We start from the raw sequence: 12,509 nt of genomic DNA on the forward strand, positions 1-12,509 counted from the left end.
TCCCATTAATACCAGGGGCTTTGCCCTTATTCATGACAAAGAGTGCTAAGTATAACCACTTAAGAGAATCCAGGACATCAAGTTAAGGAAGCCTCTTTTTCTGATATATATATAGGTTCTTTATGGGTTGAAATATATTGAGGAAAATAATTTACAATAGTAGGGCCAAAATTCATAGTTGATTTATTTAGGGCACTGGGAAACATTCCCTTTATTTATTTATGTTCAGTTTTGCCTTTTAACAATTATAATTTTCTTAACCAACAAAGATGGCTAAACAACTTAGCTCTCAAGTCATATAGGCTATGTACTGTACTTGGCATACAGCAGACAACAGTTGCACACCTCAGACCAACAATGAGAATTAAAAAAGTAACAAACTAATTCATAGGTTGCCAACCTCGAAGTACACGCTCTAAAACTTTATATGAAAACCATGACATCTGAATGGGCAGATATTTTCTTTTTTCAATAGAACTGAAGTGATTGTTGATTTAATATGCTGCACTGATTGACCAAGAAGGATGCTGTGTGCAACAAGGTTTAGTACAATACCTGAATATGTTTTTCCACTAAGAGCTTGGTCACAGTACAGATAAAATACTTCAAATGATCTGTATCCACTGAAAAATAAAGATTTGTTAAGAATATGTTTGGACACATACATTGGTGTTGATAAGCAAAAACTCTGCCTGTCGAGACTGAATTTTTTTTGAACAAATAATTTCTCAGTTTATATACCTTAACAACATTAAGTCTTTGTAAAATATGTACAGATTTGTACATTTGAAACAATTCTGAGTTATGCAGACAAAAAGAAAAAGAATATAATATAAAGATAGTATAAAATACTGTACTGACACTTGATAAATATCTAATGTGAATGACAAGGATTCTCTAGGTATATGTATGTGTATTTCTATGTACATGTGATGTAGCACTTTGAGCTACATCATTTGTATGATAATGTGCTATATAAAAATGTTGTTGTTGTTGGAAAACAGCATGTAAACTTTTAAAATTGCACTTTAAAGTAAATATTATATGAGGAAAAGCAACTACTGCAACTAAGGAGTTTATACCATTAAATGCTTTGTTGAAGTCTCAGTAGTCCTATCCAAACCAACTGTTATCATGTAAATGTCTTCAGATTATGAAATGTGTATGTTTGTAAAGTAAATGAAGACATTAGAGCACTGAAGTGCAGCAGGAAGCATTAATATATTCTAGACATCTTAGGTGAAGGCAGATTATTCTAAAAGTATAAAATTGTTCCTCTGATGTTGTACACACAGGTATTAGATAGATAGATACTTTATTAATGGTTACGGAACTGCATCCATCCTTTAACTATTGCTTATAACATTCAAAAATAATGCTTGCAATAATAAATATTAGATGGGTTATATATAGGACCTAAGACAATCCTATATACACAATTGTTTAGGCTTGTATCTTATCTCAAAATACAAATCAAAATGCAATAAAATATCTTTAGAAAATGAATACCCTTCAAAAATAATTTGGTTCAGATATTTAATTCAATTTGCTGCATTAACAATAACTATTTTATTATTCTACTAGCCACGTTACCTGTCAAAGACAGGTAATAAAATAATTTTTTAAATATTTGCTATCTCTTGCCATATGTGTACCTTCAGCATCTTTCATCTGTGTGTCTGAACCTCTCTTGACTGGTGCTAGCTCTGTAGAGTGCATGCCCATAATGTCTGCTCATTAGGTATTTATTCATTTTTCTCTAAATGTTTGCAGATATATTTAAAAACCTTTCAAGAGGAAATGTCATGTCTCTCCATCAAAGTGAGGTAATTCAGCTTTAATTTATGATGATTTGATTTAATTCAGAGCCTTTTGGTATCCAAGTACAGCTTTCTCAAGGTAACCTTTCTTAATAGTTTATGCTTTATGTTGGAATACAGTTTACAGCTAATCTGCCCAATATTAGCTATACCAAGAGTTCCCAAACTTTTTTCAGCTGCAGACCCCTTTACCAAAAACTTTTAAAGCCGTCCAATCCTAGTCATTTACTTTACTTACTCAAATTAGTAAATTTGTACAGTACTCGATATTAAATATTTCACTAGATATCAAACTTTCATTTTAATCACTTGTAATTAATAATTGAAAAAGATAAAAGGACTATGGAATATGACATTATCTTGTGCAACATTTAATATCGAAACCTGCACTAACGAAAATTAAAGCAAAAAATATGAGCAGAGTTTTTTTTACATTTTTGACATTTATGAAATAAATATGTAAATTTAAAATACGTACAAATAGTCCATGCTGCGCTGTCTGCATTTCTTTTTTGGTTCAGTCATATTATTATCTGAAGAAATAAAAACTTTTATTAACAAACAATTTCGACAGCCCGTGATAAAAAAAAAAACCAATACAGTATGTACTTACTTGAAACAGATTTTTGTTCAAACTCGAATAAATAAACTGTGTCCTCCGATTTTCTTTTTTGTAGTACTGCTCCTCAATAAATAATTATATTCAAAGTTCAAATCACAAATAAGTACATGTCACATCAAACTAACCAATTTATTGTGTTTTATGAAAGCATGACCGTACAAGACTGATAGATTCTGCTAATATCGAATATCTGTCGTCTCGTCCCACTGTGAGCAAGTGTGGACATGCAACGGTTTTTCATGTTCGTACTTGCTTTGATACATTTGATAAGACAATGCACAGACATGTTTATGCTAAATGTATTTTCATGCATTCTTACGTGTGACTCTTTTAATGACACATTTTACCTTTTCGTTCGCAAGTTTGGTATGTAATGTGTTTTTATCAAAAAAGTGTTGTATTTTTTTTTAATTATGTTACTTCTTAATTAGGTACCTATTGGAATCATAGATATTTTGAAATAACAAACAAATAGCAGTAGTAAGGGGGTCTATTTTTGCTGTCGTGGACCCCCCAATTTTTTAATTGAAACTATTGACCCCTAGAAAGTTCAAATCAACCCCAGGGGGTCGCTATCTACCACTTTGGAAACTCTTGAGCTATACTAACAACCCAGTGCCTTATAGGCCTTATAGGGTGGTCCAGTTCTAATTATGCAACTTTTAATGCAATGCAGGAAAACAATACAAGACAAAAGAATTGTTTGAAATATCTTGTAATAAATGAAAATGGACTTACATTGAATTAATTCACTGATTTTCCATATAATGTCTCACTTGTCCTCCATTCAGTTGGATACAGGTTCAGAGTAATAAAATTAAGTTATAGTGAAGTGAAAATTGCATAATTGGATCTGGACAACTTTGTACATTGCTATTACTGTATTGCTTAACAGTCATTTCATTTGAAATGTCATAATTTTCAATTATCATCAGAATTATTATGCAATTAAATGATTTTATATCTAAGCTGCTGTTTCAGGAAGAATGCCGAGTTTCACTTTTGTATTTGGGGTGGTATAGTGGTGCTGTGGTAGTGCTGCTGCTTAGCAGTAAGGAGATCAGGGTTTATATTCTGGATTCTCCCTGTGTGGAGTCTGCATGCTCTCCCCATGTCTGTGTGGGTTTCCTCTGTGTGCTCCAGTTTCCTTCAACTGTCCAAAGACATGGTGATGCTAAACTGGTTGTGGTTGTATGTGCGAGTTCACACTGCGATGAAAAGTTGTCCTGTTCATGATTTTCTTTCTGTCTTGTGCCCCGTGCAAGCTGAAATAGGGTTCTGCGGCCCTGGGGCCTCATGTATAAACGGTGCGTACGCACAGAAATGTTGCGCAAGAACTTTTCCACATTCAAATCGCGATGTATAAAACCTACACTTGGCATAAAGCCACGCACTTTTCCACGGTACCTCATACCTTGTCGTACGCAAGTTCTCCGCTCGGTTTTGCTGACTGGCGGCACCCAGCATCAAAGCAGTGCTACTGTTCCTGTGTGGTTACACCTTATTTTCCTGACGCGGCTTTATAAATACACTGAAACTAACCGCATATTGTTTATTAGTGTAACGCATCTGATTGTAATTAACTTGTAACAATATAATGGTCCAGGGAATAGCCATAGTATTCCAAATACCATAACTGCTTTAGCGTTGTTACTTTCACTGCACCTTCTTCTTTCAACTGCTCCCGTTAGGAGTTGCCACAGCGGATCATCTTTTTCCATATTACTCTCACTGCACCACTCGGAGTATTTATTTCACTGAGTCACAGCAGCAGCTGATCAGAAAGAGAATTATCGGTATACAGCTTCAAGGACACGGCAAAACGTTTCAAAGCCTTTCTTGTACGGACCTCCCAGTTCAGAAACAGTTTCATCCCAAGAACTATAAACGCACTCAATCAATTGCTCCTTGTAGAATTGTTTGTACTTATAAGTACAATCACCCCACTGTAACCTTGCACTACAGTTATAATATCGCACAACCTGAGCCACTTTATAAAGCGCGTATTTACATATGATGACAATATCATTTTTAAGATGAAATGCAGCAAAATATGTTTATTATATTATACAGATAAAACTTTAACTTCATTTAAATAATCTGTATTCTTCACTGGGAGTGTCGTGAAAGGACAGAATTATTAAACATGTACTACGAAGATATTTCAATGTCCCTTAAACGTTTTGAAGAATCGGCGCTACCCAATTCTGATTGGGTATTTGGGGAAAGAAAAGCAAGGACTGCAGTGGCGGCTACGCCAATAATTACTGAATATAAAACAGAAAGAGAAAATAACACAGCTAAAAATGCAGCGACAAATTCCGGCAAAAGTTAAATGCTTGTGTCATGAGCACGAGGCGGCTATGCAGTGTCTGCAACGGACGTGGTCATCCGGCGTGCATAAACTACCTTACTGACATTGGCGGGCGAAGGAGCCACCACAAGCCTAGAGCCGCCCGGAGTACTGCTGCAATAAATTATTTCATCGAAGGTCGCACACAATCAATGCGGCGTGAAACTCATGTTTAATAATGTGTTTTAACTCCTATCATCATGAAAATGATATCACGTTTACATCTCAGTATTTTAGTTATTCAGAGAACTGTAATATCGCGAATGTAATGGATTCTGTGTCCAGTTGGAGGAAGAGAGCCGGTTTAAGAAACAAGTAGTAATTCACACACATAGAGCACATAGAAGATCAAATACAAAACAAAGCATTTAACGTGCTACTTTAATTACGATGTGATTTGAGAAACTGGTTAATTAAACGATTTTAAGATGAAGTTTATGATGTTCTACTTTAATGACAAAATAAACTACGTGATTAAAGTGGAAATGTCGAGATTGAAGTTTACATTTTGTGCTTTTTCCCCACTGAGTGCCTTTTTTTTCTCTGTACCCTATTAAGCTTTCATATGACACTCAGACAGTGGGCTACAACTCGCCTTTTCACGGCGGCTTTGATATGTGACTTCTTTTTTACTTACGGCACTGTGTGATTTTGTGAACGTGAGCTTTCAAGTTTCTCCAACACGCTATGTCACTCGATCAACTTTCTTTTGTTGATTATACCATGGTTTATTTGAACAAATAGTATGTTTTTCCTTTGCCTCCACTTGGTATTCACTGAAATTCTTATATTTTCCCCCGTGCTTTTCCCATTGTCTTTTCACAGAAGGCTGATCTTAAGGGTGATTTATATTCATTTGCATATTCAAAGAAGCGTAATTCTGGGAGGAGTTTGGGCGTTACATAAAGCACGTGCACGAGCGTTACTTTTCACGCTGATCAGGATTTATGTAGCGGAAGAACGTGGAAGTTGGAGTACGCACAGAATCCTGCATCTGGATTTTACTGTGCATAAGCACATTTCGGCTTTTGTGCTTATGCCATGTTATAGTGCGAGTTCTACGCACGGCGTTATACATGAGGCTCCTGGTCTGGATTATGCAGGTTGTAAAAATGACAGGATATGACTTTTGTATTTCTACAACTGTCTCTCCTCATTTACAGAATGATTACACTGGTCCACAAAAAATATTTTTTGTTTGCTACTGGGAACTTCAGAGCAGCTCTTTAAGTTTTTTTACACTGATTTTATAAATGAAATTGGAATTAAGCTAGCACTTCAGGTTTTTGAAATACACATCACTGACGGTTTGACACTTTTGAATATCAATATATCAACATGATATCTGGAGTTTGGACAATGTCCCACCAAAATTGCTTTGATGTGTTAATCCTGAAATCAAACCAGAAGACGATACCAGAGACATGTTAAAGCATATTTATGTCAATTTACCTTAATATAAAAGTGAGGTCAACGTGCCCAAAAATGTTGAAGGCACTCACATTTGTGCTTGTACTGCACATCCATCTCTCTTTGCAAGAACCAACAGTAGTCACCCATCATGCTTGAAGTGAATTCCCGATCAGTTTTCCATTACCTTTATATCTTGATGAACTCTTTCCCTATTCTCATCGCAATACTCATCGCTGACATCGCCCAGATTTGGTGGAAAAAAGTCGAGATGAGAATGTAAAAAATGCATCTTCAGTGATATTCTGGCTCCCATAAGCCGATACACTTTCAGCAGGTTCTCCACAAGCTCAGCATTACTCTCTGCTCTGTGACTGCCAAGAAAATTCTGGACAACCCACACGAATGCTTCCCATGCTGCTAATTCAGTGAGCTTCAGTTTCCTTTTGAACTCATCATCAAGCATCAGTTCACAGATTTCAGGAACAACAAAAACACCTTCCTTAATTTTGGCTTCACTTTTCTCGAGACCAAACTTATTTCTTAAATGCTGAAAAGCCTTGCCGTTTCTGTGCATCGCCTTGACAAAAGTTTCAAAGTAATGGTGAATCTAACGAACAAAATGTCCTGAAATGCAATGTAATGTTTAACAGTAAAACCTCTACCTACTACACTGTCATGTCTCAGTTATGTCATTATGCTTTAGAGTCATATAAGACCTGGTAATTAGTAACTAATATTTTTTCTGCTAATTAAAAATTAATAATTTTAAAATAAAATTAACAATGACAAGGTAAAGAACTCACAGCTGTTAGTAACGCATGGCGAATTCTTTTATCTCAATGGCATCCTCAGTGGAATTACCAGTATTTATGAAAATGGTTACCCACCTTCACTATCCAGTCACCCTTGTTGTCCAAGACATGGAACATCATAACTAAAAAACAGGACGTGCTGGATAAAAATGTTTTTCAGATTTGGAGTCAGCAAGTGAAACCTGTTAAAGTAAAGGTGAAAGACTCCCAGTAGCAAAATGCTTGTTGACCAGTTTCAGATTCAAATCAATAACTAAGTAACGAAAATACAGAAATATATCACTCAAAAATTAAACTAGTATACATGGTTGAAATTGATACTACAACCACTCTTTTTTGCAATCAAATTTTAAGTGGGTTGAACAGATACCAAAAATATATTTACTAGTTCCAGCTATGTTGTCTGAAAGCACTGGCTCCGATTATTCTGCCACAGTTGGAATAACCTGAAAGAGCCACATGAGCTTCCTCGAAAGATCTGGAAGGCTCAAATAGATAGTGAGTGTGTGCCGGGAACAACAAGTAGATGGAAAGAGTTCTTCTGTATCTCAGTTTATGTGAAGGTTATAGAGTCCTTCAGTAATGGAAGCAGCTATAAGGAGTTGAGGCCTTAAAAAGGTTGTTGGTCCCTGTTATGGCAGCAACCCTAGGACTTATTGGTGAAAACATTTGGTAAAAGAAGCTATCAAGTCAAAGAAAGAAGCCCTCGATACAAGACTGGCAGGAGGCTTTCTAGATTTGAGAGATAGTTACTAACAATTAAAAAGGTGACACCTGTGGCAGTGGTCAAAGTGAATGCATTTTGTAGATGGAGTTTGAAGAGGACATGGAGAATGACGTTTGGAGGGACTCATAGAAGTTACGGAAAACAACTTAATGATTCATGAAAACAAGTGTTATATCACATGTCTCTTCTCCTCTCTTGTACATGAATTCTTGGACAGAATATAAGGTGCAACGGAGGTTTGGAAGATAACCAGTTTGGGAACCTAGGGGTGCACATCTCAGCTGTTTGTAGATGATGGTGTCCTCTAGGCCCCATTAGACAGTGACCTTCAATGCAGAGCGGAGTTTTTTATGGCAGAGAATAAAATTAGCATGGCCAAGAATGAGATCATGGGCTTCTCCCAGAAAAAGATGGTGCATTTCCTGTAGGTAAGAGGTAAGCAGCTGCCCTAAACAAAATAAAATTAAGTACACTGCAGTCTTGTGTGAGAGTAGAGATGATTCTGAGACTAACATACAAGTCAGCGTAGTTGCACTAGTTTTTGTAATATTGCATCATACTATGGTGATGAATTGTAATCTACATACTTGGAAAAAGCTTTTTATTTACAAGTTAGTCGATATCTCCATCGTCCTCTATGATCACATGCTCTAGTTAGTGACTGAAAGAATGAGATTTTAAGGCAAGCAGCTGAAATGGTGTTCCTAAGCAGGGCTTACTCTCTGTGACTGGGTGAGGAGCTCAACAATATGGAAGGACCTTGAAGTACTGTAGATGTATCACTTCTCTGGAACAATAGTTAGTTGACATGGTTTAGGCATGCACTTAAGATATATTATAGCATATGTGTGTTTAGGTATGAGCATGTGTGGGTACTGAGATGAGCTACAACCCAGTCCAAGGCTCTTTACTTCCCAGAGATGCCAGGATAGGCTCCTCCTTCCCATGGGAATGAACTGGATTAAGTGAGCCTGAAAATAAATGAATAATGCTGTAATACACGGTGTAATCTTTAACCAGCAGTACATTATAATTGTCTGTTCAAGTCACAATAAAGACTATGGGAGAGAAAAACAGGTTCTAAAAAAGAAATGACAATGTTTTTTTTTTTTCACTAACTATGTTGTCAAAGGTTACAGGGGCAAGGCAGGAATGGGTACAAGATGGGAGCCATCACTGAATAGGACTCCAGCCCATTATAGGATAACCTCACATTCAATCACACTCAACCAGCTGAGATTTATCAGTTACTCCAGACTTTAAGTGTTGCCATGTGAGATGAAAAACACATGCAGACACTGGGACAACGGGTAACTGAAGCAATAGCTAGGTCCACCATTTTGACCCAATATTCTAAAGCTAAGAGTGGTAAAAAATACAAACGTGTGACTATGTTCCTTAAACATTAATTCTAAAACCTTCTTTCTTTTGCAGTGGATGAATATCACTATGTACTTGTGAAAATACCAGAAATGTCCAGGAGCAATTGTTTCTGTAGAAGTGTAGGATGGAGGACAAGTACATTATAGCCTGCATTTTACATTACTTCTACTAAAATATTAAGAGAAATGTAACCTTTTTTATAGATAAGGATCCACATGTTAAATAGAAATCATAGGAATATTTAATCATTTTTCAATGATTCAAGTAATTATTTGTAAATATCATTAAGATTTGATAATTTGTATTTGTATTGTGTATTTTGTTGGTAAAGATTAATCTGTGTTTGGCAGTCAAGTGTGGTAAATAAAATCTTGGTTTGTGAATAGCAGAGTCCATGTATTGCTTCCTGTTCATGCTTATTACTCAATATTGTATTGCACTGTACTTTGAAATATTTTGCCCTTAATGTGAAAATTTGATTACCCTCACATTTAGTGGGAAATTTTCCAAATGAAATTATTATAGAGATTATGTAATTATGAAAATTAAATATGATGCAATTAAATATGATGAAGCATGTGCAACAAGGAAAAAAATTGTGTCTGGTTATATTTTTATATTTAAAATGATAAATTTATTTAATCTGTGGAGAACATTTAAGATAGTATATAAGCAGTTTTGGGCCTTAAATTAGGTTTACAGTTACTAAGAAAAAATGTCACTAGTATAGCACAGCTACAAAAAATATATAATTGCAACAAAAAGATGAGATTACATAACATCATGGAATAATGACAAAATACTCTCATACCCACATAGTTCAGTTCAGGGTCAGGCCTCTACGATAAAAGGCAAGATTATAAAACTATTTCTAAAGCTTTGAGTTTTCCCATAAGCACAATGGCCTCAATAATTGAAAAATGAAAGATGTCTGCTACTACCAGGAGTCTTCTTGGAGCAGTTCATCCAGCCAAACTGTGTAACCAGGCAAAAATCACCTTTGTCAGGGAGGTGACCAAGAACCCAGTGGTTACTCGAACAGGGATTTGGCATTCCTCTTTTGAGATCTGAGAACCTGTTAGAAGGAGAACCATGTCAATAGCTCTCCATAAAATAGGTGAAGGCCACTTTTCAGTAAAAGGCATGACAGCCTACTTAGAATTGACCAAATGATAAGTAAAGGAGTTTGAGAGCATGAGGAAAACATATTCTCTGGTCTGATTAGACAAAAAGTGAAATATCTGAGCAGAATTCCAGGCCATATGTCTGGTATAGACCAGACACTGCTTGTCACCTGTCAAATACCACCACTATCGTAAAGCATGGTGGTGGCAGCAAAATGGCCAGAAATGAAAAATGCAGTCAATGCAGAGAGGACCATGAAGAAAACTTTTTCCTAGTGCATGTGATCCAAGACCAGGCTAGGGTGATGGTTTACCTTTCAGCATGACAACTTGAAGAGCACAGCCAAGACAACGCTGGCGTGGCGGCGGGACATGTCTTGACTATCCTTGAGAGGCCCAGCCAAAGTTCAGACTTAATCCCCATGGAACATCTATGGAGAAACCTAAAGATGGCAATTTATAGTCACTTCTCACACAAAGTAAAGAAGCTTAAGAGGATTTATCAGGAAGAATGGGCAAAGCTTGTAGATACTTACCCAAGAAGACTCAAAGCTGCAATTACTGCTAAAGAGGGGTTTACAAAGTTTTGAATTAAGGGCCTGAATACTTACTGTACATAAAAGAGATTTCTGTTCTCAATTTAAAAAAAAAATTCCAAACTTTTCTGAAAACGTTTAACTTTGCTATTATCAGTTATGAAGTTGTAGACTGATGGGCAAAAATTGCACATTTATCCTTTTATAATAAAATCTACAATACAATAAAGTGTACAAAAGATGAAGGGGTCTGAATGCTTTCTGGACACAATGAATTTGCAATTCTCCATTCTATCATTCTAATGAGGGTTGCTATAGTAGAGAGCCGAATATTAGACTTAAGATTCCCCTTCCTATAGTTTGGTTTATAGGGTCATTATTCTCATGTGCACAGAGTATGGGGAAATCCTTACCAATAAACATGCAAACATCATCATGACCAGTGAGTACAAACAATGTACCTCAAAACCCCTGACTTTTCTTACCTGAAAAATCTCTGAACTGGCTGCAGATGCACCTCACCTGGCTACTCTGTTTCACAACATCATGGGCTCCATTTTGGAAGTCTTCTTTGCTTCAAGCTTTTCACAGCATGCAATTCCAACAACTCTCAGGAAGAATGTAATTTTGGTGGTTAACTAGACTGGTAAACTGGAAGTGTTGTTCCAGATTTTAGACTCTTACTACCACTACTGATCACAACACCTGCAATTCTACAGGTCAGTGCTATGATGATACACAGTACTCTATGCATATTCATGAACTAGATCTCCGTTATCAACTTTTGCTAGCAAGCTACACTCCTTAGATTTGAAAGCATCAATTTATAACCAGTCAGTACCACACACTGCTGCTACCTGCTCATAAGAGTGCTGGGGATCACATAAGTCAAATGGACAAGCCTATGACCAAACAGCAGAAATTCTCTAAGCCACATGTTTGCCTTTAACATTCAAAATCGACCTCATTAAACTCCTTCCACACGACCACAGCTGACACTTAAATATACTCACTAACATCTTGAAACTCTTCTGCAAATACTGCATGGAAATCCACTTTTACTTTAATAGCTTCACTCATAAATAGTGTATTTCAAAGTAAATCAATGTTGAATTGTGTGTACCACACATAGTGAAAAACTGTCAGTGTGACACTGCAAATCACATCTGGGCATCAACATTCTCTAGTGTCAAGAAAGGTGTCGGAGGTGAAATGAACATGCTAAAGAAAACTACAGGATCTGTGACTGATAGGTCGTCACACAGGGAGATGATTAGCAAGGTGAACCATACAGCCAATCTCCTTTTAAATATGCCTGAATCTTTCACTTTCATTTTTGATCCTTCTTAAAATGGCATAGATACACTGTTTTACATACACAGTAATATTGTGCAATATGTCTTAACAATATGTGTGCAATCTCAAGATGCACATCAATACTTAATAAAAATCTTGGCTTGAAAAATGGATGTATTTGGTAAAGTTTAAGGCTTGTTTTCACAATTGTCAAAATCTTCAATTTTAAAAATACTGAACTTCTCTCCTAAGGGTACAAACTACACAGAAAAAAGAGAAATAAACAGGAAAACAAAAAAAGTTAAGCATTTGAAGCAATAAAAATACAAATATTTTAAAATGTATTATAAATGCAAAATCTCTATGGTACAGTATGCTTTCCTGAATGTAGAAATAAAATCCCCAGGAGTATGAGAACCACAA

The 12,509-nt window shown here is 36.1% G+C and overlaps 1 protein-coding gene across 1 annotated transcript in view; it reads left to right on the forward strand.

Annotated features, from left to right (window-relative positions):
- LOC120525719 (calpain-1 catalytic subunit-like) overlaps window positions 1–9,726 on the forward strand; it is a 119,952-nt gene extending 110,226 nt beyond the window's left edge. The window contains exons 21-22 of the mRNA XM_039748256.1: window positions 1,774–1,826; window positions 9,182–9,726. Of these exons, the coding sequence (XP_039604190.1) occupies window positions 1,774–1,826; window positions 9,182–9,208 (80 nt within the window). The 3' untranslated portion in view covers window positions 9,209–9,726. The remainder of the gene's footprint in view (window positions 1–1,773; window positions 1,827–9,181) is intronic.
- Window positions 9,727–12,509: the final 2,783 nt, after the last annotated feature.

Source organism: Polypterus senegalus, chromosome 3 (assembly GCF_016835505.1).
Source record: "Polypterus senegalus isolate Bchr_013 chromosome 3, ASM1683550v1, whole genome shotgun sequence".
Taxonomy (NCBI): Eukaryota; Metazoa; Chordata; class Cladistia; order Polypteriformes; family Polypteridae; genus Polypterus; species Polypterus senegalus.